Here is a 26,775-nt window from a genome sequence, read left to right on the forward strand (position 1 = left end):
GCAGCAGCCCTCTCTAGCGCTGGCCTCCGGCGCGCTCTATCGTCGCAACCCGCCCACCCCGAGCTCCAGAGCGAGAGGGTGCGTGTCTGAGGGAGTGCGTGCTGCTTCTCCCTGGCGGGGCCTACTCCCGACAATGCTGGCGGCGGCTCTGGCTTCCCTGAGGCGTTAGGGCGGCGGCGGCGCCGCCTCCGCCGCCTTCCGTCCCCCCTCACGGGCGCCGCGTGAGGCCGAGGCGAAGCCGGCGGCGGTGTCGTCTCTCTGAGGTAAAAGCGGGCGCGACCGGCGGCGACTCAATCAGGGCGCGAGGCGAGGCGGACGCGGCCGAATCAACGAGCGCGAGGGAAGGGAAGGAGGGCGGGCGAGAGAGCGAGAGAGCGAGCGGGTCGGGGAAACGCCTCGGGAGGAGGGAGAGGCGCCTCGCCGAAGCCGGGCGCTCGCGAGCGGTTCCCGTTCGAAAAGGCGCTGGCGAGGCGGTTGGGATTTGGCGGGAGGGAGGGCGAAGGGAATCCTCGCCCGTCTCCTGGCGCCCCGGCGGGAGGCAGACCTTCGCCCGCCGCAGCAGCTGTTGCACAAGCGCCGCGTCTCCCCCGCGGACGCCTCGCTGGCTATGGGCGAGGGCTCGGCTTCCCCTCGGGCGCGCTTGCCCGCCCGCTGCTGCTGCTGCTGCTGCCGCCTCCTCCTCCTCTGGTCTCCCTCTCCTGACAGTTGGCGAGAGGGGGCTTCGAAAGCAAAGATTTTATTATGGTTATTAGGCGAGGGGGGCTTCGAAAGCAAAGATATTATTATTATTGGGCGAGGGGGGCTTCGAAAGCAAAGATATTATTATTGTTATTAGGCGAGGGGGGCTTCGAAAGCAAAGATATTATTGTTATTAGGCGAGGGGGGCTTCGAAAGCAAAGATATTATTATTATTGGGCGAGGGGGGCTTCGAAAGCAAAGATATTATTATTATTGGGCGAGGGGGCTTCGAAAGCAAAGATATTATTATTATTGGGCGAGGGGGGCTTCGAAAGCAAATATATTATTATGGTTATTAGGCGAGGGGGGCTTCGAAAGCAAAGATATTATTGGGCGAGGGGGGCTTCGAAAGCAAAGATATTATTATTGTTATTAGGCGAGGGGGGCTTCGAAAGCAAAGATATTATTATGGTTATTAGGCGAGGGGGCTTCGAAAGCAAAGATATTATTAGGCGAGGGGGGCTTCGAAAGCAAAGATATTATTATTGGGCGAGGGGGGCTTCGAAAGCAAAGATATTATTATTATTGGGCGAGGGGGGCTTCGAAAGCAAAGATATTATTATTATTGGGCGAGGGGGGCTTCGAAAGCAAAGATATTATTATTATTATTGGGCGAGGGAGGGGGGCTTCGAAAGCAAAGATATTATTATTATTATTATTGGGCGAGGGAGGGGGGCTTCGAAAGCAAAGATATTATTATGGTTATTAGGCGAGGGGGGCTTCGAAAGCAAAGATATTATTATTATTGGGCGAGGGGGGCTTCAAAAGCAAAGATATTATTATTATTGGGCGAGGGGGGCTTCGAAAGCAAAGATATTATTATTATTGGGCGAGGGGGCTTCGAAAGCAAAGATATTATTATTATTGGGCGAGGGGGGCTTCGAAAGCAAATATATTATTATGGTTATTAGGCGAGGGGGGCTTCGAAAGCAAAGATATTATTGGGCGAGGGGGGCTTCGAAAGCAAAGATATTATTATTGTTATTAGGCGAGGGGGGCTTCGAAAGCAAAGATATTATTATGGTTATTAGGCGAGGGGGCTTCGAAAGCAAAGATATTATTAGGCGAGGGGGGCTTCGAAAGCAAAGATATTATTATTGGGCGAGGGGGGCTTCGAAAGCAAAGATATTATTATTATTGGGCGAGGGGGGCTTCGAAAGCAAAGATATTATTATTAGGCGAGGGGGGCTTCGAAAGCAAAGATATTATTATTATTGGGCGAGGGGGGCTTCGAAAGCAAAGATATTATTATTAGGCATGGGGGGGGGCTTCGAAAGCAAAGATATTATTAATAATAATAATAATAGTCGGAAGTTGGGAAGCAACCAAAACCTTCGCACAAGTCTCAAGCAAGCTTTCGACTTGCAGGCGTTTGGGTTGCACTTTGATAAAAGATGCCTTTGCCGCCTTATTTCCAACCAGGTTTGCCCACTTGAATAAACTATTTTTGGTGGGGGGGTGCGCGTGTTTGTGCAGGTTAACCCCCGCCCTGCATGATCGATCGCAAGATTGTGGCACACGCACATAACCGATCTGGCACGCGCACCACCCTTTGAGTGACAACGCCCATCAACTTTGAGGGGAGCTCGGCTCCCTCGGATGTTTTATTGGTGCGGGGAGCAGGGCAAAGAGACCTCGGCCCCTTGGCGTTGGCTGCAGTGAACGCCTGTGTACAGTTTTTAAGTACCTAAAGCGAGTCAGGTGATGGGCTTAATCTTAAACGGAAGGTCGGCTTCCTTTGTGCTCAGGTGCAACTTCCGCAGTGCTGTGTGTCGTCTGTGTGTGTTTGTGTGTATTTAGGTGTATCCTTAAGATATGCTTTTCCAAAGGAAGGCTCGCCTGGCATCAACTCCGATTACCTTTTTTTATTTCCCCCAGGCTTTAAAATTCTATCTGTAAAGCTGTGCTGGGGATATATTGTTAAAATATTTATATCCTGCCTTTTGAACAAAATGTTCAGGGTAGTTCACAGACGTCAAATTACAATGACAGCTGCTTTTATTCTGCTGTTGGTTTTAGGTGTGCTTGAATCTGCTGATTTTACTGGTCTTTAGTGGGTTTTGGGAAGCAGCTCTAGAAAGGTGTACAGCTGTAATGGTATATTGAAAGGGAGTGTGTGAAGTTGTAATGTGAAAACAGTGGCAGACAGGTGTATGAAAATGAATCTCATACATGTATTCTCATACATGTATTCTGGATAGGCAGAATTGGCTGCAGTTTCTAGCTCACCATATACTCTGTGCCAAACCAAGGCTTGTGAAATAGCTCTGAGCTTGTTGAAGATAATCAAAAGAGAACCTTTAAATAATCTACTCTAGTTCACCCAACTTTGGGGGGCTACTTCTAATATGTCTTTCAAGAGTAATTCTTGTTCATAATTGTTTTAAAGAGACAATGTAGTGCTGTAGTTGTCTAAAATGTTGTGATCCAAATAAGTAATCTAAAATGCATTGCAGGGGGTTGGACTAGATGATCCTTAGGGCCCTTCCAACTTTACAATTCTATGAAAGGGGTGTTTGCAGTTTCTCTTTTACATCACTCATGAAATAATTGTACCTTCTTTGACTGAGTTAATTGCATGTTGATTTTCTTTTAATACAGGCCACCTTGGAGGCCTGTTATCAAAGTTGAAAAATAAGTAGTAGTTTTAAAAATAAATAACCTTTGGAAGCAAAAAAAACCCCACCCACTGATGCTGTATTATTAATCAATCAATCAATCACATTTCTAGGTCACCCATCACTTGAGGATCACTGGGTGGTTTACAATATAAAAGGCCATAGATTGTTTAGTTAGCCAAAGGCCTGGGAGAAGAGGAATGTTTTTGCCTGGTGCCTAAAGATATGTAACTAAGGTGCCAGGCAAGCCTACCAGTGGACAGCATCCCACAAACACAGCCACCTCAGAAAAGGCTTGTTTTGTATAATTGGTTGTTAATTTGTTTGAAAATCAATAAAAATTAATTGCCAAAAGGAAGAGGCCTGTTTTGTGTTGCTGCTCTCTGGACATCTCACAGAGGGGACACACAAAGAAGGGCATGAAATTATTATTGGAGGGTCCAAATTGATTCAAATGGGGAGAGGCAGTCCTTGAGATCCATTCTGAACATGGTTATCTATAGTGTGCTCCTAAAGCTGCAGAATTGTAAAATTCTCATTGTATATTTGCAGCCAGCCAGTTTACCAAGTGGCTGCATGGATACTGTGCATTGCTAACTCTTTGTGGCTTGGTAAAAATGGGACAATATAAGCTGTGCGTTCAACTAGACTTAGCTGAGTATATGTGTGACACAGCTTTAGAAGGGGGCACATAGTGTGGGACAGGTACAGTTTGCTGCTTGGCTGCTCTTTAGGTGCAGTTACTTCCTGCTGCAGGTAGTGCAAATTACAAGCTTGATCAAAGTTTAAGGTGGTATAGAGAAAGATCAGAAAGTAAAACATTACATCATCAAGACGATCAAACATTTTGTGTGGGAGAAACAAAAGGAAACTTTTAGCAGTATTAAACACAACAAAGAGAGGAAGAAAGAAAAGTAGTAAGACCTCATATGAAGGGACAACACAAGTACAAAAGGGCAATACCTTTAGCTCCACCCCCATCTTTGTATGGAGTGTGCCAGCTTCCCACTTGTTCAGGTGTAACTTCTGACATGGAAAGCCTTTCCTAATTGTGTAGGCTCCCCACATTATTTAGAAATTTACACAAGAAAAAAAGGCTTCCCACAGCAGAAGTTAGCCCTGAGCACTTGGGAGTATGGCACAAGCTGTATGATGACTGGGTTAGGGTTAAAAGTGAGTCCCTGCAGTTCCTTTGTTGCTCTTTCACATGAGTAGTGCCTGATCAGGGCTACAGTTAGTTGTTAACATTGCCTGTTAGCCTTAAAGGTAAAGGGACCCCTGACCATTAGGTCCAGTCGTGGCCGACTCTGGGGTTGTGGCGCTCATCTCGCTTTATTGGCCGAGGGAGCCGGCGTACAGCTTCCGGGTCATGGGGCCAGCATGATTAAGCCGCTTCTGGCGAACCTGAGCAGCGCATGGAAATGCCATTTACCTTCCCGCCAGAGCGGTACCTATTTATCTACTTGTACTTTGACGTGCTTTCGAACTGCTAGGCTGGCAGGGACTGAGCAACGGGAGCTCACCCCATCGCGGGGATTCAAACCGCCAACCTTCTCATCGGAAAGTCCTAGGCTCTGTGGTTTAACCCACAGCGCCACCCCCGTCCCCCCTGTTAGCCTTACATTTGGACAAAGGTTGTAAAAATATTTCAGATACCCATGCACCAGCAGGCACTTGAGATGTTTACATCCCTGATATAGACTGGACAGTTTGTACAGGTTTCATGATTCTCCAAAAGTGCTATAGAAACAGAAAGCTACATTTCTTCGTCTAGTGAGAGCTATGAAACTGTTCCGGATGATTATCTGTTTCCAGTTTTGTCTGTGTTCTGAAAATTTTGGCTTGATCTAAATATTTTACAGTTGCCAAGAGCTGGAGTGTACGTATGTTTTTCCAGTTGGCTACAGAATTCTCTCAGCATCTAAAGTGGTTAACTGGAATAGTTTCTTTTCTCCTGAAGTATAGTTCTTCCAAAATACCAAAGAACTGGGAACTCTGTAACAAGTTAATAGAAATCCTTGCCACATATATAATAACGACAAGAAAAGCCTAAGTTTATTAAACTCTTTAAGAAGAAGAATTAAAAGATTGTTCTTTCTCACTTTGTTAGGTTAGTGAAGGCCACAAGTCAAATCCCTCCTTTGGCATGAACTCACTTCATGGCCTTATTTAAGCCACCACTCTCTCACACTGTTGCCCCCCCCCCCAATCCGTGTGACGGCCTACCTTGTAAGGTTGGGGTAAGGTTACAACAATGTAATGCATGTGAAGCATTTTGAACACTCGAAATTGCAGTAGGCATACTAAGAATTAATAGGGTTAAATTAGAGCAGAAGAGGTGATTCAGAACTGCTGCTAGATGGTACGTAGGAAACCACCACATTTGGAAGGGTGAACTCACTGCTCTGAAAAACTAATATTTTGGAAGATACTCTTGAAACAGTATTTAAAATAACAACTATAAGGCTGCATGAAGAGATTATGGTGCTTCTGTTGCATCAAGTGACTTAATTTAGAAGAGTCAGTTATGTCAACTAATATCAGTAATTCACTATTCATTGTTTGGTTAAATTTTGTTTAGCAAATAATAATAGAATATTTAACTTGCAGATAGATCAAGCCAATATATATTGACTTCTTTTCATCTTAATTAAAAGAAGACTATTAAGCACTACATTTCATTTGTTCATGTAGGAAAGAATTGATTGTGATTAGATAAAACAGGCTTCATATTAGAGATGAATGTCTTGTTTTGCATTGTTCAACTCGGTAGCAGTGATGGTGGTTTTCTAGAAAATTTTCAATCGGAGCATTTTTTTTGTAACATCCCATTGCCCAAATCAATTGAGATTTGATTTAGTATGTTTGTTTTACTGATGTTTAAGAAACATCAGTAAAGTGCTATTTTTGTACACAGTACACATGTCTGAAAAGCTTTTCAAGTAGTTGTTGAGGTGGGGGAGGAAAAGGTGCCCCTTTGCGGCCTCAGATCCCAAGCTGGTATATTGAAGAGGCCTGAATTGATCCCATTGCCATCATGTGACAGCAGCATGGCCAGCTCTGTCCTTTCCCATGTTGTAGTTGACCACCACTGGCAGTAGCTTCTACACATCTGCCACTTGGGCAGGCACATTGAGCTGCCCCTTGCTGGTGGCACTGGCCCATCAACTGGAAAGACTGGGCAAAGAAGCACATCCAAGAGCTATATAGCTGCCTGGAGGATGTTGGCATGGCACCCCACCTGCCACTCTTGTTCCTATGCTAACCAAGCTTAATGCAAGAACAGTTAAGATAATAAGGGTTTGTTGCTTTTGTAATATCATAAGAACAGCATATGAAAGGGACTTTCATTTGCTTTTTACCAATTAAGTAATAAACCTGCTTCTTGTGTAATTACATTATGTCGCTCCAATAAAAAAATGCAAGGGTCCATATAAATGAAAATAATGAATTAGGCAAATATCTTGAGAACTGCAATTCTTGTTTATTTTTTGTCTAGGTCAAGAGTTGAATGTGTGAAATAGACATTTTAAGACACTTGCTATTGTTTTTTGTTTTTCTTTCCTTTTCTCTGATCACCTTTTAATGTTTTCATTTATTTTAGAAATTGTCTGTGAGGCAGAACCCAGTATGATTATGTTTTGCCTGGTTTTTTTCTTGAATTGTGAGCACCCACAAAGGTGTGAAAGTAGTATACAATGGTACCTCGGGTTACATACTCTTCAGGTTACATATGCTTCAGGTCACAGACTCCGCTAACCCAAAAATAGTTCTTCAGGTTAAGAACGTTGCTTCAGGATGAGAACAGAAATCGTGCTCCGGTGGTGCAGAAGCAGCAGGAGGCCCCATTAGCTAAAGTGGTGCTTCAGGTTAAGAATGGACCTCTGGAACGAATTAAGTACTTAACCCGAGGTACCACTGTATTGACTCAGCCTGTTCTGACTCAGTTTCTGCCTTTGTTTTAATTATAACTAGGAAGGGACACCCCTTCTCACTTCACTTGGCAACCTCCCTAACTCCCACCCCAAAGCACTTCTCCCGCAAAGCCCCTCCACTTCCCATTACTGTACTCCTTGCCAAAGCTCCCTCCCCTTACCCCTTGCCACCTCTGCAGCTTGCTCACACCATTGTGCCACCACTCTTACTCAGTGCACCTTGCCTGCTCCGCCCCCATATGTGCCACCCCTCTCATTAGACTTGCCCCACCACCACAAGCCCAGTTTGCCTTCTCTGCTTTGCTGACTCTTCTGCGCTGTCAGCCATCTCACTCAACCCACAAACCACTGGAAGCCCGACTTGTTCATCCATTGCCCCTCATGCTTGCCTGCTCTGCCCATTTTATCTGTGCATTCTGGGAGGCCAGCAGGGCTAGTAGCTGGTCACAGCATTAGGGGAAGACTCCCTGTCTTCTTCCACAGCCTGCCTGCACTAAGCCTCTGTGAGTCTGCACTGCTGTCTGCCACAGCACATCTTCCTGTTTACTCAACCCTGTTGCACCTGCAGCTTCTAACACCTCCTTTCCCCAATCTTCTCACTCGTCTCCCTTTGACCACTCATCATCATCCCACCATCAATCCCCTGGCTCTGAGCCTTCTTCCTCTGGGGGTTCCCCAACTGGTGCTTCCCACCATTCCTCTGCATCCAGCCAGCCCATGACAGGGAGGTATGGTGTAGGAGGTGCGACAGGTTGGGTGAGCAGCACACAGCACTGGCAGTTAGTGACTTCTAAAAGTGGTTTCAGTCCTACTTCCTTGGTCATTTCCAGAGGGTGATATTTGGAGAGTGCTTTTTCATCTTGTGGAGCCTTCATTGTGGGGTTCCTCAGGGTTCAGTTTTATCCCACAGGCTGTTTAACATCTGTCTACATGATACTGCTGAGGGGGGTTATCCGGAGTTTTAGAGTACATTGTCAGCAATGTACTGATGACACACAGCTCTGCTTCTCCTTTACATCTGCAAGTGAGGCAGTGGGTGTGCTGGACCGTTGTCTTGCCTCAATAATGGATTGGATGACAGCTTAATCCAGATAAGACAGAGGCTGTTAGTGGGTGGATCCCTAGACAGAATGGATGGGAGGTTGCCTGCTCCTGATGGGGTTAAACTTCATCTGAAGGAGCAGATATGCATCTTGGGGCTCCTTCCAGTTCCATTGCTGTCATTTGAGTCTCAAGTGGCCTCAATGGTACGGAGTGTCTTCCCTCAACTTCAGCTGCGCTCCTATCTGGACAGGGATAGCCTAACTGCTGTTGTCTATGTTCTGGTAACCTCTAGGTTAGGTTACTGCAATACATTATATGTGGGGCTGCCTCTGAAAATGATTCAGAAACTTCAGCTGGTGCAGAATTCAGTGGCTAGGTTGCTCACTGGGGCAAAACGGTTTGAGCATATAATGCCAATCCTGGCCCGACTGCACTGGCTGCCAGTTAGTTCTGAGCACAATTCAAAGGGCTGGTTTTGATCTATATAGCTTTACGTGGCTCAGGACCACAAGACCTCAAGGACCACCTCTCCCAATGTGAATTGATCTGGACCCTTCTTTGTGTGCCTCCTTTGCACGAGGTCCAGAGGGCAGCAACATGAGAACAAGGCTTTTCTGTGGTGGCTCCCTGCTTGTGGAATGCTCTCCCCCAGGGAGGCTCACCTGGCACCTTTGTTACATATCTTTAGGCATCAGGCAAGAATATTCTTCTCCCAGGCCTTTGACTAATTAAACACTCTATGGCCTTCTAAACTGAATGGGAGGGTATTGTTTTTGTTTGTTACTATGAGATGTATTTTGTGTTTCTATATTGTAATCTGCTATGCAATCCTTGGATAAAGGGCGCTACAGAAATAATAATAATAATAATAATAGTAATAATAATAATAATAATAATAATAATAGGTAATATAGTCGTCACAATCTTAGCCTGCAAAATACAAACACTGTGTTCTTTGTAGTTGGATGGCGTTATTTTGTGACACCTTTATGTCTCGTTTTGTGTGGAAGGTTATAATAGAGATTCCCTGAGATGGAAGAGATATTTCCAGACCATGTTCCTTACAAGCTTTTAAAAGCTTTGTTCTTTCAATTTATAAACAATAATACTTAATTAGCCACCCCCCTCCTTTGTAATTAGAAAAAGTACATAGTTTTCAAACTCTTTAAGGAACTCCTGTATTGACTTTTTGGTTGATTAAGTCCTTCTCATTGCAGAAGACTGTGGGGCATGTTCCAGGATGCACAGTTCTTGCAGAGCACTGACCAGGCCTATTGTGCCTCATTGTTTTTCTTTGTGAACAGAGAGGGCACTTTATAGAACACTCACAAAACTCCTGGGCAGCTGCACATTGCACATATCAGTAATGATGGGCTAGCTCCCTTTTAGGGAAGTTTTCCCACTTTTACTGATCTCCTTATTGAGAAACACCAGAGTTCTTTGGAGGATAGTTTGAAAACCATAGCAGTAGAATAGTACAAGTGGAGCTGCAACTGAATGTTGCAGTTTGGAATGTTCTTGTTCAGTGTTCCAGCCAGCCAGCCGTTGCTGGCTCTATTTCTCTATTACCACCAGCATGTCCCTCACTCCAAAAAACCACTGAGCATTTTATGGTCACTGAGCATGGTCTGATATGATTGGGCTGTGGGGGTAGGGGGTTGTCTTCTTACATTCCCCTCCAAAATATTTTCTCTGGTTCTGCAAATCTTGGCATCCCACTGAGCTGCTGATACCTCCCTCATTGCTTAGCAGCTTGGTTTTCTCTTTGTAGCTATTATAACTCAGCATCTGAGTTCACTTGTAGAATCTGTGTGTGTGTGTGTGTGTGTGTGTGAGAGAGAGAGAGAGAGAGAGAGTAGTATATGCTAAGTTGTCATTGTGTTCTTGAGAGGTGTCTGCTGTTTGATAGGACGATTCATCTGATTAAGAATGGAAAGGCTGAAGTGAAGCTCTTGAGACTTTTTCATTATGGTGACTTGCATTCTTCAGGTTTTAGGACTGAGCTCCTGTGGTTGGTCTCGGCAGGGAAAAATCAATGACTCATATTTCCATTGAGAGAAATGTAATTTCCAGTTTCTCAGCAACAGCTCTTGCAACTATTTCAAATGTTGTGTAACAACATGCTCAGAACTGGCAGATCATCTTTGACTGCCTCAGAGGTATTTTTATTGGAACACTGTCTGTGCATACCCTGGTGCTGTTGACCAGGAAATGCTTAATTGTGCAGCAGGTGTAATAAAATGCACGGCAGTTACATATCATAGATGCAGAAAGTTCTGAAACAAACTAGAATACAAATAACTTGTCCTCCACCACCACTCCTCCCCTATTGTTCTCTCGTGGGAGAAAAAAAACCTGTGGCACAGTTGAGGTGATTTTCACCCATTCTGTTTTCTTCGTGCAAGTCCTCCGTGCTCTGTTCTAGAAATTCTTTTGAGGGGTTCAGGGGGGGAGAAGAAATCAGAAAAAACCCTCTTTCCTTGCCCCAAGGCAGGAGCATCTTGTGCACTGAGTTATGTTCACAGGAGCTCTGTATCCAAACTACTATTATATATGGATTTTTTCATTTCAGTAAAAAATAGAATTTATAAGTGACAAAAGACCATTATGTGACTAATTACCACACTATTGTATCAACTAGGTGTCGCTCACAAGGATATAAAGAACCGTATTACACAGTTTCAAACTAATGGTCCATCTAGCATAGTGGAAGGCCATTGTATTTCTTGAAGGTCCAAAATTCATGGCAGCAGCAATGGTGGTGTCCAGAATACTTGTCAGTGGGCATAATCCAGGGAAGTTCAGTGTACCAAAGTCTCGTTGAAATCAGCAAGATTTAAAATGTTTCAGGCTGCATAAGTTCCATTGCTTTCAGCAAGGTTCAAGGCCTGTCTGAATTGCACATATTGACAACTCCTGAGGCAAGATCTTCTTTACGATGGCTGGCAGACACAACTGTGGGTAGAGGCAAGACAGTAATCACCAACAAGGCAGTATTATTTTATAATGTCCTCTGGCACTCTTTGAAAAGCATCCGTCTCTCTTGGGTAATAATAAACTCTGCATTTTGCTGTCTTTCGGTTTCTTATAGGCTGATTATGGAAGAGGCTCACAAAAGCAACAGTAACAATTCAGCAACACCCCCACAAGCAGCATCTTTACAAGGTACCACGCTACAAGCAGCCCAGCTTTCTCGTGTTTCTCAACAGGTAAAGAAAGCTATCTAAGGTCAGATCCTCTGAGGAATTTTTAAGTAGGTTAATTTGAAATTTTACTGTACAATATTGGGTTGTTTTTTTTACAGTGCATTATATTTATATTTGTGTGTGTGTGTGTGTGTGTGTGTGCATACATAATTTCCAGGAATTTGAGTTAATCATGTGTTTCATGTGTGGAGCTGAAAATGCATCCATATTCACTAGATATTGACATGTCTCATAAAATCCAAATGTGCTTTCTTTAGATCTTATTCCAGGATCACCTAGGCTGACCGGCTAAGCAAAGAAATGGGAAAGTTGAGCATCTCCATGTTTTTTAACTTAAGAGTTGCTAATTCTGAAAAACTGTCTCCCAGTCACAGAATCATAACAAATCTGCTATAAAAATACTGGTTAATCAGCTGTTGTTTGCTTCAGTATTTTTGCTTCCTACGGCCTTTCTGACCTTAGCACAAAGGACAGGAGCAAAACAAAGGGTGCAGTCCACCAAGCACTGATGTTGTGAAGTTTCATTTTATTGGTGCTTATGCATGTGCTCTGCTTGATCTGAGTTGAAAAGAGCAGAGGCTGTACTTGCTAGATGGCACTGAAAATTAATGAATTTGGGTTCTGTTGCAGAGTGTCTGAATTTCAGAACTTTCTTGTCAGTGGAAGTTAGAAAAGCACGACTTCTTACAGCATTGGTGGTCAGCATTTATTTTTTGTTGGCGGCAGTGGCGGGGGAGGTAATTTTCTCTAGGGTAATCTGTTGGGAACCATATACAGGCAGTGGACAGCTCCAGAGACAAAAGTGTTCTGAATTAGCTATTTTGGAATAAAGATTGCCCTGTTTCATTTTTCACCATAGTGATCTCAGAGTAGAATTCCCAATTACATATGTGCTTATGCCCAATGTATATATGCACAAGACTATCGGTCTCAGTTGGGGATGGACAGAATTACTTTCTCCAAGCCATGAAATGAGTAAAAAGCTTTTACAAGATTTATTTATTTTTATAGATAAATAATGCATCTCCCAGTTGTATAATGAAGAAAAAAACTGAGGGGGGGGGGAACGACAAAATCCTTTTTAAAGGTCAAGAAACAAAGGAGAAAATGAACAGAAATGAGGGAAGTCTGATGGCATGGAGGAATGGGGGCAGTTTCAGGAAGTGTTAGGGCTGCATGAAATGAGGTCAGTGAAAAGGCTCCCAAGCTGCAGGCTGCCCATCTTTGTCTTAGTTACTGTAAAGCAGAAATGAATAATTACATAAAATAGCCACATTTTTGTTATTAGATTTGGAAAACGATCTCACTTGGGCTGAAAATCATGTATGTTTTGAGTGGCACATTACCCCTGAGGACATCTAGTGTGAACTTGTGTTAACTGAGGTGTCTTGATACGATAGCTGGTGTTACGGTAAAATCTGGGTGCGAGGCTGCTCTGCCACCCAGCTCATCGGACTAAGTCCGCGGGTCCCTGCGGAGGAAAATGAGCTCAGCCGGAGACAGGCGCAAGCTGCAGAAGATCCAAGTTTATTGTGCAACAGGTTCAAGGCGAGATTGAACAGCGAGAAAGGGGTGACATGAACTTTTGAAACTTCCCTCCATGTCCCAGAATACAGTGCAAAATACATCCCAGTTACATCATGAATACATTAAGAAGAGGTTGGGTTACACAGGATTAACATATGGAGGAGGGAGGGGGGAATATGCAGAGCTGGAGATATGCGCAGATAAGCACATCCTGAGTACCGGTAATGAGAAGACAATGGTCCATGTACTGGCATTGTCCAGAGGAAAGGCTTGGCAGAGTGATTTGACAGGATTAGGGTCTTGACACCTTGTTTGAGGGATTATGGAGGACAGGGGAGGTGTCATGGAGTCCTAGAGAAATTGAGCAAATTGGCACGTTGAGTTTCTATGAATTTTATAGATTTTAGTCCCTTTTGACATTGACAATTGGGAATAAATGGATATATTGTAGCGAAGAAGAAGGTGAAGAAGACATGCCCCCCCTTCCGTATCACTGGCTAAATGCAACCACTATTCAAAAATGGATATTTACTTAAGAAGTCTTGTCTTACTAGAAATTTAGTACTATTCTTCCTCAGTCTCAGTGTCATTAAATGTAGGCACTTACTGATTTATTGCCTAAATTGTGATTTTCGTGATTTGGCTAATCAGCTCTTGATTTGTTTCAGATGTCCCTTAGAGGTCAAACTCCACTGACAGTGGTTCAGCTCTCTGGGGATCAAGTCCAGGGAGTCATTCATACAGCTCAAACCTCATCTGTCATTCACTCACCACAAGGGCAATCAGTGCAGGTACAGTTAACTTTCTTTGGAAGTTTTATTGACAGCACCTGAATTTTACCATAGTGCATTTCAGCCTATTGTGGGGTGACAGCAGCAAGCCAGCAAAGCTCCACATCATTATTATGGACTATTATTTTGTCTTATTTATTTAAATGCCTAATAATGTGCTAGACACCAATTAATTAAAAAGTCGAAACCAAGTCCGGTGGACAACTTCCACTTGTCCAATGAAACTTGCCTTCCCTCTATGCCCCTCCCCCCATCTAGAGATGTGAAGGCCTGAGAAGAAACTGGAAAAATTGGGGTGGGGAGAGTGAGAGGTCTTAGGGGGGCAGCCCCACCATATTTTGTGTTTTGGTGCGAGCTTCACAACTTTACCCACACACTTCTACAAATCTGCTCTAAAGGATTGAGGGGAAACCCAGAGCAGATTTGGAGATGGAAAGGAAGTTTGTTGCCTAAGCAGAAGCTCTGCTCACACATTCACTTAATTAGATACAAAATAATATCTGGATGAGTTCACATTTTGTGGCAAGTGCAGTAACCAGTTCATAACTTTAAAGCACCAGTCCGACAGATACTTCAAAATTGAGGTACAAGTTATGGTTTCTAATGCTGATTCGCATAAAAATGATGCAAACTCATCCATGTTTAGCCGTTTATGTACATATTGTATGAAAAAGGAAGTAGCCCTGGAAGGGTTGCATGGGCAGAATGAGGTGTTACCATCCTTCACAGGATTACACCTTGTGTAAGTGTGAGTAACCCCCAATACCACTTCACTGCTGTTACAGCAATGGGCAGATAAAGCTGTCTACAAACACAGGAAGCTACCTTCACTGAGAAAGACAATTTATCCGTCTAGCTCAGTACTGACTACACTAACTTGCAGTGACTGTTCAGAGGTTTCAGGCGGGAGTGTTTCTCAGAGCTGAGTGGAGTTGTCCAGGGGTGGAACCTGGGACCTGCTGCATGCAAAACACGTGATCTATTACTGAGCTACAATATATTGTTTAGGAGTATTACAGGAGTGAAAGGAAAAAGCAGTCTTCTTTTCTTGCTCTCCGGAAGCCTCCCTCATATCCTGTTACATCGGAATAAAGTGTTGTGACTGAGAGCCCTAAACTTGAGCCTTTTAGTGTTCTATAGCACAGCAAGGAAGGGGGGGGGCGTTGGGGGTGTAATTTTGTCTTTTTCTCATTCTGAAACTACCCCTCCCCCATGAGCCAAAGACTGCATTGCAACATTTTGACATGGCTGATAGGAAGTGCATCAACGATCAGAACTTGGGTGGAGCCAATAGGAGGAACTCTGGGTGGGTGGGTAAAACTTTTACCTCATCCACTCTTTGGAGCCAGTAGTTACTATGGCTGGTTGGACATATAAGAAAGACCTCACATAAACTTAATGCAGTATTTAAAATCTTCAGGATTATGTGCACCAATGATTAAAAAATCAAAAACAACACAAAACCAAACAAGAAAAGCTAAAGCTAGTATAGGAAGAAACAAACAATAGAAAATATTTTTTCATGTTTTGATCAATTGTGTATGTTTTCAGCTCTCTTGAAAAGCCTTGTAAGCCTTCTCTTAAGATGTTGTTGGTTATTTTTAAAAATAATATAATCTTATCATTGGAAGAGACCTCAAAGGTACTCTAATTCAAATTGGCTGCTACAGCATCCTTGGTAGATGGCCACCCAGTCTCTGCTTAAAAACATCTAATGAAAGAGAGCCCACCCCTTTCCCAAGGCAGCTTGTTTAACTCTTGGACTATTCATGCTATCAGGAAGTTCTTCCAGATGATTAGTTGAAAACCCCTTTTTGGAGATTTGAACTTATTGGTTTGGGTCCTGCCCTCTCCAGCAACAGAAAACAAATTTGTTCCACCTATATGATAGCCCTAGTTGAAGATAGCAATAGTATTGCCCCCTAAAAATAATAATTAAAACTCTGTTTGTGCATTGTCTGTGTTACATATGTCAAAGATCTAAAAGCAGTCATTTTGCAGTCATTTTGTTTCTAATATAGAGGAATTCGTCTTACACTTAGGAGTTCTGTAGGATATAAATGCTGCAATTTCATCACTGAAAACTGAGGGAAAGCTAGAGCTGCCCCTCTCCTGACAGCAGCCTTCTTTTTGTTTTACTTTACCAACATACTTTTGCAAGAGCTCTATGCCCTGTGGAGCTTTTGCTGCTGCTTCACCCGTTAGCTGTAAATGAAAGACGTTTATTTGGGAACACCAGAAGGACTGTTGACATTTGCCAAACTGGTGAAGTGCACAGAAAGAATGAAAACCCAAGAGTCCTTGAAACATTCCTGTTTTGTTTCCTTATGTTCTTCCTTCCTTATCAAAATCTGCATATTTTCAGTTTGGAGCCTTGAATATATATCATTACATTGCTACAGGCTTCACTGCAAAATTAGGTATTGTTAAAATAAACTGGTGCTGTTCTGATTTTAATGCTTAGCAGACCTGTACCAGCAAAGACTAATCTTTGTTACTTCCTACATCACACATATTCACTTATTCAAACAGAAGAATGATAGACTATTTAGACTTCTTAATGCTATCACCATTTGCACTGCTGTTAAAACCCATCTTTTTCAACATACCCAACACCAGATATTTTTGTAACTATTCCAGAAACTTTGACCAACCCCTTTTCTCATGAGTTTGCAGTAAGTGTTTGTGTGTTTGTTTTATATTGCAGTCCTATGAATTACTTCAGAACAACAAACTCTACAGTGGATCGTGTTTAATTTTTTTAGTTTAAATAGCAGTAGTGGTGTGTTCCTTTTGAAGAAACTTGTTAACTCTAAATGTAATAAAAAACGTTTGCAAATGGTTGAAAACCTGCTGATTCAGTTATACTTGGCATTCCCAAAAGGTGTGTCCTGCTCTCTCTTACGCTATTCAGCAAAATAATACAAAATGTGTTTCTTTCAGGTGTCTTTGTCAGAGAGTGACGATTCACAAGATTCCTCAGATAGCATAGGCTCTTCACAGAAAGCCAGAGGAATCCTAGCTCGCCGTCCATCTTATAGGTCAGTTCCTTATGCATTTCTTCGGTTCTCTTCAGTGGAGCTTTTCCGGTTGGTAAGATGCATGCAGTCCACAGGGTTTGACAGATCCCTCAGAAGCTGCAGAGTGGTGGTCATGATAAGGATCTGGCCTACCAACACAATCCAGTTCCCTACTCCTGTATTGCAGAAAGGTGGAATTTAACTTTTTTTAAAAAAAGCTAAATAATTGTCATTTTCTCCAAAGCCACAAAGCAGCATCTTTCCCCCTGTACAGTGGTGCCTCGCAAGACAAAAAGAATCCGTTCCGCGAATCTCTTCGTCTTGCGGATTTTTTGTCTTGCGAAGCAAGCCCATTAGCGGCTTGGTGGATTAGCGCTATTAGCGGATCAGCTGATAAGCGGCTTAGCGGATCAGCTGATAAGCGGCTTAGCGGATCAGCTGATAAGTGGCTTAGAAAAAGGGGGGGAAGGGAAAAACCCCGCAGGAACTCGCAAGACATTTTCGTCTTGCGAAGCAAGCCCATAGGAAATTCGTTTTGCGAAGCAACTCCAAAACGGAAAACCCTTTCGTCTAGCGGGTTTTCCGTTTTGCGAGGCATTCGTCTTGCGGGGCACCACTGTATTCTGGTTCTGTCCACCATGAAAAGACACAAAAGTAACTCGCATCTTACATGAGGGTCCACATGTATACGCAAAAATGCTTGTCCAAGCTTTGGGAAGGAACCATGCCAGAGCTCTTGTGCCTCTTTCCCAAAGCCTGGTGCCTCACCCAGTGGAAAGCAGCTTGAGGGCTCTGGGACACTGCTACAGTCCTCATGCCGCTTTCCCAAAACCAGGAAAGCCCACAATCAGCGGCGGACTTGGGTCTTTCAGATTTCAGCAGCGCCCTGTGTGAGGCCCAAAGTCAATGCATGCTCCCACCTTCTCTTGTTCTACTTAAATCACTATGCCAGTTATGACACCCTGCGGCGCCCCTTAGGCTCAGCACCTAGTGCAGCAGAACCGGTCATGCTCCTGAAATCCACCTCTGCCACGATCACAGCTTTGTGCAGGTGTGTGTGCGGAAGGGAATAAGTAAACAGAGAGTGGGTTTCTTCTGCTCTCTGGCCATTTATTTACTTCACCACCACCCATGCAAAGCTGCAATCGCCTAGGTAAAATAAGCATAAGATGCGAGTCACCTGTACTGCATACCTAGGGTTATGCATTGGGAGTAATGATTACATTTTTTAAAAAGTGGTTTTTCAGCCATGTCTGGTATTTTTGTTGTAATTTTTATAGAAAAATCTTCAATGATCTTTCTTCTGAAGACGCACGAGACAGGAAAGGAGATGAAGCAAGTCCTGGTATCTCTACTATCACATCAATGTCTGTCCCTACGCCCGTTTACCAAACAAGCACTGGACAATATAGTATGTATTATTTATAATTATCTGTGTTAGGAATGCTGTTTCTGGAAATATATTTCAAGCTGAATTTTGTACAGTGGTGCCTCGCAAGACGAAATTAATCCGTTCCGTGAGTCTCTTCGTCTTGCGGTTTTTTCGTCTTGCGAAGCAAGCACATTGACAGCTTAGCGGATTAGCGCTATTAGCGGTTTAGCGGCTTTTAGCGGCTTATCAGCTTAGCGGATCAGCTGATAAGCGGCTTAGCGGCTTAGAAAAAGGGGGGGAGGGGGAAAACCCCGCAGGAACTTGCAAGACATTTTCGTATTGCGAAGCAAGCCCATAGGGAAATTCGTTTTGCGAAGCGCCTCCAAAACGGAAAACCCTTTCGTCTAGCGGGTTTTCTGTCTAGCGAGGCATTCGTCTTGCGGGGCACCACTGTATTAGCCTGAGAATAATGCTATCCAAAGGTCTCTTCTGAAATTATTATAACAATTCTGCTGAGAATTATTTTTCTTTTCATCTATTACTAAATAGTTTAATCAGAATTTGCAGGCCAGCAAAAGGAAGAGAATGTTATGGACTTGCCTTCGAGGTTTTTAAGCAGAGGCTGGATGGCCATCTGTCATGGGTGCCTTAATTTGGATTCCTGCATTGCAGGGGGTTGGACTAGATGACCCTTGGGTCCCCTTCCAACTTTACAATTCCATGGTTCTATGATGTGGTTTGGCAAATGAAGGTGCTGGTTGCAAAATGAAGTAAATTGTTTACAGGAAAGAGACTGTAATTGGTGGAAGATTTTTGTGATATCAGCACAACAGAAAGAACATGATAGCCGTACATTAGGGTTTTAACTTTTTTACAACCTCATCTTCCTATAGCTTGGATGAACTTTTGCCTAAAAACAATCATCCGTCATTTCCAAATATTTTGAAAAAGAGGTCCTGCCCGAAATCAATAAATCAGTTTTTGTATATGTAACTATAATGCATTATATTATGTATTATAATACAGGAAAAAAAGAGCATGCAAATTTTCTAATGCTTGTACAATGTTTTGTACATTGTACACCACTTCTTATTGATTAGAATAAATCAAAGTTGCAGTCTGTCTTTGTTTCTGCTGCAAGCACCAGAAAGTTCTTGCGTCACTTTGAGTGCGTGTTCTTCGCACTGATTACTTCTTGTTATCTGTTGAGTTATGGATGGTTCCCGTTTCCAGTGATTCTCCAATACCCGCAATGCTTTTTTGCAATGTTTCAATATTTTTGCCAAGTTCTTGAAGCAATTTTCATTGAGTCATATGACATTACATATACGGTGATTCCAGCTTTTCATTTTGGGGTGACCTTTTTTCGCAACTGAAAAGAATTAGTCAATTTTTCAGTGTTTTTAAGCAAACGTTCATCCCTCTATGATACAGGAAATTGTGGGTTTTATTGGGGGGGGGGGTGTCAAGAAGTTATAAACCTACCGTACACACCACTGCACAGTGATCAGTGTCTTCTCTGTTTCATTATTTCTTGTCTTAAAGTTGCCATTGCTCCAAATGGACCATTACAGCTGAGCAGCCCAGCGACAGAGTGTGTGCAAGGTTTGCAGACCTTTACAAATGCTGGCGGGACTCCGCTATTACAGTATGTACAGACATCTGATGGTCAGCAGATACTTGTGCCAAGCAACCAGGTGGTCGTGCAGAGTAAGTACCTACTACAAATAATTCAGAAATGCTCCTATTTCTCCCCGCCACTGTGGTTTTCCAAGGGATGATACCTACTTTACAAATAAAAGTCTGTATATTGTATGTGTCGTGCCTAAAGCCTTATTGATATGCAATACTACATAAGCAGAATCCAGGGTTCTGCACAGCCTTCTTAAAACAAGGTGTCCTCATCTGCATGTACAGCATTAAGCATGCCTTGGATCTGCGACCCAGGCAGGAGTTGGGCTGGTGAACTAACATTGCACATACAGCAGCTGAGGTCCCAGTTTTAACACAAATCATGTTTCTGCATTGCCAGTGTCATGTTGGGCTTCCTTAAGCTTCTGCCTAGGAATGAAGTCAGCAGAATTATGTAATTAACCAATATTGTATATTCATCAGCATTGTTTTGAAGGTACTGCCGCTTCAAAATAGTTTTGTCAAAATACATTCTGAAGGAAGGGAAGTAAAACTAAAATTGTTGAAAAGGTGTCTGGCTACTGTTTATGAGCCCATATCCAGTTTTTTACATGTACACCCTCCACTGCTGTGTACATTTTGTGCTTGGCTGTGTGTGCCTGAATTCAAACAGGAAATGTGGGTCTTCTTTAAAACACCTTTCTTCACAGCATTCTTTACTGTGGTTCCTCAACAGCTGCATCAGGAGATATGCAGACATACCAGATACGCAGCACACCAACCACCACTTCCCTCCCCCAGACGGTTGTGATGACAGCTCCTGTCTCCTTGACATCTCAGTCAACCAAGACAGATGATCCACAGTTGAAACGTGAAATACGGCTGATGAAAAACAGGTATTTGGTTTCCCATTTGGTCTTAGGCATTCACTGAAATATATTCCCCATAAAATAATCTTTGGCTACAGAATCATAGCACCCAAGATTAGCAGTAGACTTCTCTTATTTTGCCCTCTTCCCCACTACCCAAGAAATATTTTTTTTCCCTTACTAAACAAATGCTTATTTAGACTATAATTATTTGGGGTGTTTGACAGCTTTTGTTTCTTCAAACTTTTCCAGTTTAAAGAAACAATGTGGGAGGGGGGCTGTTAATTCTTTTTTAAGAAAGACTAATACATTAGTTAAACAGAAGGGAAACTCAGGAGGTTTTCAAAGGAGAAGTAGATTTCAGCCAGTCCTGTCCTTCTAACACCAGAGACACATGCATTGTGCTTGTATGTATGTACAGTGGTGCCTCGCAAGACGAAATTAATCCGTTCCGTGAGGCTCTTCGTATAGCGGTTTTTTCGTCTTGCAAAGCAAGCCCATTGACAGCTTAGCGGATTAGCGCTATTAGCGGCTTTTAGTGAATCAGCTGATAAGCGGCTTAGCGGCTTAGGAAAAGGGGGGGGGGGAACTCGCAAGACATTTCGTCTTGCGAAGCAAGCCCATAGGGAAATTCGTTTTGCGAAGCGCCTCCAAAACAGAAAACCCTTTCGTCTAGCGGGTTTTCCGTCTTGCGAGGCGTTCGTCTTGCGGGGTACCACTTTATTTATTTATTTATTTATTTATTTAAAAGCATTTATTAAACTACTTTATATTCAAAGATTTCTAAGCTGTGTACAGTCTAAAACCAACCACCAAGATATCAGTTAAAACACTGCAACAAAACCACAACCTGAAACCAATAAAGCAGCAATATAAAAACACAGACCAATTAATCCCCAGGTGATCTAATGGCCAGGTGGTCCTGCGTTGTTAAGGGCCTCATATGTTAACAAGACTTAGAACTTGGCCCAATAGCTGATTGGCAGCTGATCCACAGGTGTCATATGTGAGCATCTCCTTAATTCCCACTTGTGTCTCAGGATGAGAGTGGTAAATACAACTAGTCACTAATACTGTATTTGTATCTCCTTGGAGGCACTGCAAGCTCATTATACAATTTGAAGAGACTAAATTGCCCCCAAAATGCTAGTGCCAATTTATTAAAATCTTGAAATTATTGGTACGATAAAGAAAGCTTAAAGGTGTTAATAAACTAGCCAGCTATAAGAAATGGTATAAGGGGCCCATGGCCGCATCCCTCTTCAAGTATTTAAGTATTTGCTGTGGATGTTTATCCTGAGGACAGTGTCACTTTGTTCAGAGGGTCATGTATCACTGATACCCTCTGTTGCAGCCCCTGTATTTCCTTTTCTTCAAATGTGTAATTGTAGACAAACTTTGTTACTTTATTAAAAGCATATTTAAGGACATGTGCAGGGCTCTGCTGAATCAGGCTGACGGCCCATCTAGTCCAGTTGCCTATGAGATACCCACTAATTTCTCATTAGTCCCAAAGCATTATTGTTCACAAAGCCAAAATGTACTCCCCTGAAATGTGTGCTTCAGGCAGATGAAATAATTTATCTGTTTACAGATTTCCAGACCATTTTTAAAAAAACATTAGATCACTAATATGATAAACAATTTGAACTCTTCAGGCAAAAAGAGCAAGCTTGCAAAGAGCTAATCCTTGCAGCTCTTTAAATATTTTTACGTCAAGTAGATACATCAGTATTTTTTCAAAGAAAGCGGCTTTGTTTTACTTTTCACAGTCCGTGAAATAAGAAAGGCAAGCCTCTTTAGATGAACATCAGCTAATGAAGCAAAAGCAGAATGCTTGTAATTCCAAACTAGTTTGACTTCTATGTAATAATTAACAAACTTTGCTTTGGAATTTCAGAGAAGCAGCTCGAGAATGCCGTAGAAAGAAGAAAGAATATGTGAAATGTCTTGAAAATCGAGTTGCTGTTCTTGAAAACCAGAACAAAACTCTAATTGAAGAACTAAAAACTTTGAAAGATCTTTACTGCCACAAAAATGTGTAAAAGGAGGAAAAAAACCACCTTTTTGTGAACATAAGAATTTCAGAAGGATTTTTTATATTAATATTTTTTAATTAAAGGTCAAAAATGAATCTCTTCTATCCAAATTCCACAAAGACTTGAGATTCTATTTAGAACCTTTGATGGCAGAGTACAAAAAGGAAGTATGAAAACTCATGAAGAGTTCTGCTGGCACAACTGGAATCTTCATTTCAATCAGGATAAGTGGGACATGTACATTCTGTCAATCAAGATGTTTGAATTTCTTGTGCTACAGCTGAATTTTTTAATGCCTATGGCATTTGATTGCCATTATGCAGAAGAGCTGAATCTTTTGCTTTCAGGTGTTAATGCCTGTCAACGTATAGCTAGCATAGGTTCAATTTATTAAATCTGATATTTTTTTCTGCTCCCTTCACAGGCTAAGGATCTTCACCACATAGTGAATGCACAGGTAGCAGTAGTTTCTGCCCTCGCGCCAGTCCATGTGTTGAAATGCACAACTATATAAGGATCCATATGTGCCAGAGTGTGCAGCACTCACCTGTGATTGGAAGGCCTACTCTTCCAGGGTTCCCAGTTGGGTGGAGACCTGCCACAATTTTTATTTCAACGTATGGGGGTCAAAACCTATTGCAACCCACCAACAGGGAGGAGAATCCTAAGAAATCTGTCACAGTTAATTGTACGTACAATGTGTTTGCTTCAAATTGTCAATTCTAATCTCTGTGTTGAGAAGATACACACACTACTTTGCTAGAAATTATATTTGGTTTTAGCAGGCAGGCAACTTGTTTAAAAGAAGGGTGCTGTGTCTTAGGATGTGGTCATAAGACTCCTTGAGGAGTAAATAACATATATCATGGCCTCGTTTGCATGTCACAAAAAGCCAGTGTTCATCTTAAATGATGGTTTCATCATGAAGAACCCCTCTCCACACCAGGCAGGTCCCCATTTGGCTTCTTCCCATTGTATGGAGCTCAGGCAGGTCAAATAAGCCATAGAACGCCTTGTCATATTGTCTAAACCTGCAGAGTGGTGGGGTGTATTTATAATGAAAGATTGGCTTAATGTGCCGTGAAAACCAGACCCACATATCATTGCTTATACAGATGCTCTGAAATGTTTAATGCAAGAGAAAAAATGTTGCAGAAAATATTTTCAAAGGGCTTTTGTGTGTGTATGTCACTGGGTAGAAAAAAACAACATCTTGAGATAAACAGAAATGATTCTTTCAAGTGAACAGGCATCCCATATTGTTTGAATATACTTCTTTTGCTTGTACAGAAGCATTAAACTCCAAATTCCCTAGCTGTGTCTCAGTTCAAAGCACAAAGAAGCTAAAATTATATACCAAAGGTAAAATCTAGTATGTTTATATATGTTAAAGCGCTCAATTACAAAACTGAATTTGTAAACCTGACAGTGACTTCTTAAAGCAATTCCAATTTTATAAGTAATCCAGTTGACATAGACACCAGGTATATTTTTGTAGTTGAAGCGTTACCTTTGCAAATTCTATAATTGAGTTTATATGGATATTTTAAATTTTTATAAAGTTTCAATAAACAGAGATATTTTCCCTCTTAGATTATCAATTCTATATTTTTATGAGATGCTCAAGAAAACTAGAACCTATTTCTATATATTTCATTAGGCAAATTTAATTTAACAAAAATTGCTGGAAATATTTTTGAGAAAATAGTTTAGTATTCACAGAAGATACATTCGTTTATAAATTCACTTTAAAGATGCTGTCAGGGATAATAATAGTGTCATTTTGGTTCTTGTTCTCAAGGGATGTTAAAGTATCTTTTGACATCAGTTGGATTCTTGAGCACACAATGAACTAATTAACACAAGCAATGTAGCCTTACCCTAGTTAATGTTATTGATTCATTCCAATTCAATTTGATTCATTTCAATTCATTTCATTCCTTTGAAATGTTGCCACTAAATGCATTAGAGAAAAAAAATATATCTATTGCCATCATGGCACAGCATTCCACACACTGTCCCATTAACTCATTTCCCCCCCAATACTTGGTGGCTCTGGGGACCTCCCAGACATGCAGAAAAATATTTGCTCATAAACATTTTTAGAACTCTTCCCCCTTCAAGAATTGAGAATAACACTTGCTCTCTGAGAACTACAAAATAATGAGCCTTTTCTTTGTATGTAGGTATCGGGGAATTGTGACTAAGGCTCACAATATAAGCCTTGGAGGAGGCAAACAACCCCCAACTTTATTTTCTAATCCCTGAACCCAATATGCTGTTATTATGGGTTCTAAATTAATAGATATAATGAGGAATGTTTATGGCTTAAAGTATCCTGGAAGGAGGAGTGATACTGGAAATGCACACCCTGAGCAGCACATCTGGTTTCCATTATCCCCCGCAACCTCTCTAATACACCACAGGGAGGAAGAGGTAAATATAGACCCTTACTACTAAGGCTCAGAACTAGGCAAGCATCTTCCATTTCACCTAGTACTTTTAAAGCTCAGCAGCCTGCACTGTAGGGCTGTTGTAGCAGCACAACAGAATGCCGAGATTCAAGACTCATTTAGAACCAGAACTCAGCAATCTTATTCTAACAGGAGTCCATTTGTGAAATTTCTCATCACCACAACCTTTATTGCTGAAAAGGGGAAGAACTGTGGAACTATAGTAGACCCTGATTTTACCCACCCCCTCTAAAAAAAAAGAAACTCCTATTGTCCTTTTTAAAAAAACAAAACTTGCATTTGGATATTAAATCAAATAAGGACATGGGCCCTAAGTGAAAGGAAGGTGGAATATGGAATATTCATGCATAACCCAGAAAGTCTCTATAGGCTTTTGCACATGCAGATAGGCTTCTAGCTTTGCTTTCCAGCATAACCTCCATTCTGTATGTCAATCTATTTTTGAAAATCCCATTTCAGCTGTGGGTTATATGTTTTGTGTGGAGGCAGATGAGGGCTGGTCAGTGCCTTCCTCTGGATTGCAACCAACAAAAAGTACTGTGTGGTGTAAGTATTTCACAACCTGGCCTGGAATCTTCTAGCTATTTGTTGTACACTTATTAATTTCTTGTGTGTGAGTTTCAGAGGATTCAAACTTTCAGGTGTGCTGCATCATTTTTAGCATGATACTAAATTATATTTTGCTTCTAGGACAAAAGTGTGATCTGCAAGTTTTCCCATACATCTCAAGTATATGTATATTTAATAGTAACAAAATATTTTGCTGTTCAAATGTTATTAAAAGAGCATTTGATTATTATTATTACTATTATTTCAGAGCAAGAACAGGGGAGGTCGTGGTGTTTAAGAGCAAAATGCAGGTTGATAACCTGTTAATGTGCACTATTATTTTGAGAACCATAACCATGTATATCATCACAGAAGTACACAGTCATCAATTTTATTTTCAGTCATTATTTAAAGAGGCATATTCGTGCTATTTGCCAACCTATCATCTGGTCATTATAAAGCTGGGTTGTGAGCACAGGCAATATAACAGTTATTGATGATCCTAACTATCCTCAAACTTAGCAGCTTTGCTTAAAATATTTGTAAATTTTTTTTAAAAAAAACATAGGTGGCTGTACCCCTTGACTTCAGTAATAAAGAACCTGAAATGCTGTTTCAAACTGCCTTGTTAATTCAGCATGTGGAAGTCTGGCGCTGATCTTATTCATACAAAAGTATCTGAATTTGTTTATTCTTATAAACACATACTTTGTTGTATGTGGTTTGTTGTTTTTAGTACTGTGTAATCTGTAGATTTACACAGGAGAAAGAAAGTATGCTGTTTACTTTGTTCAAGGAAGACCTGCAGAGGGAGCCAAGATCAAGTTTTCTAATACTGAAAGCCATTGGATACTATGGAACTAGTTGTAGCAAAGCTCACAGCTACTAGTGAGCAAAGCATACTGTATCTCAAAAATCATGTAAAAAATGCAAGAAGATGGGAAAGGAGGACTGAAGACAT

The 26,775-nt window shown here is 41.8% G+C and overlaps 1 protein-coding gene across 4 annotated transcripts; it reads left to right on the plus strand.

Annotated features, from left to right (window-relative positions):
• ATF1 (activating transcription factor 1) lies at positions 1-26,434 on the plus strand. 4 transcript variants are annotated; one of them, XM_081849929.1, is made up of 8 exons: positions 1-263; positions 11,427-11,544; positions 13,737-13,859; positions 16,803-16,900; positions 18,160-18,290; positions 19,797-19,961; positions 20,620-20,779; positions 22,653-26,434. In XM_081849929.1, the coding sequence occupies exons 2-8, from the start codon at positions 11,434-11,436 to the stop codon at positions 22,795-22,797; spliced, it is 933 nt and encodes a 310-aa protein (XP_081706055.1). In that variant the 5' UTR covers positions 1-263; positions 11,427-11,433; the 3' UTR covers positions 22,798-26,434. The 4 variants fall into 4 exon arrangements, with proteins under 4 accessions (XP_081706055.1, XP_081706056.1, XP_081706057.1 ...); XM_081849930.1 differs by having other exon boundaries at positions 3-263; positions 11,427-11,563; XM_081849931.1 differs by having other exon boundaries at positions 3-263; positions 11,427-11,500.
• Positions 26,435-26,775: the final 341 nt, after the last annotated feature.

The sequence above is a fragment of the Podarcis erhardii genome, assembly GCF_964252035.2.
Source record: "Podarcis erhardii genome assembly, chromosome: 2".
Taxonomy (NCBI): Eukaryota; Metazoa; Chordata; class Lepidosauria; order Squamata; family Lacertidae; genus Podarcis; species Podarcis erhardii.

Excerpts from the sequence above, each read along its gene's own strand:
- ATF1 (XM_081849929.1), top strand. The coding sequence starts at position 11,434 with ATGGAAGAGGCTCACAAAAGCAACAGTAACAATTCAGCAACACCCCCA. Across the intron at positions 13,860-16,802 it reads CACAAGGGCAATCAGTGCAG|GTGTCTTTGTCAGAGAGTGA; the intron begins GTACAGTTAACT and ends TGTTTCTTTCAG. Across the intron at positions 20,780-22,652 it reads ATACGGCTGATGAAAAACAG|AGAAGCAGCTCGAGAATGCC; the intron begins GTATTTGGTTTC and ends TTGGAATTTCAG.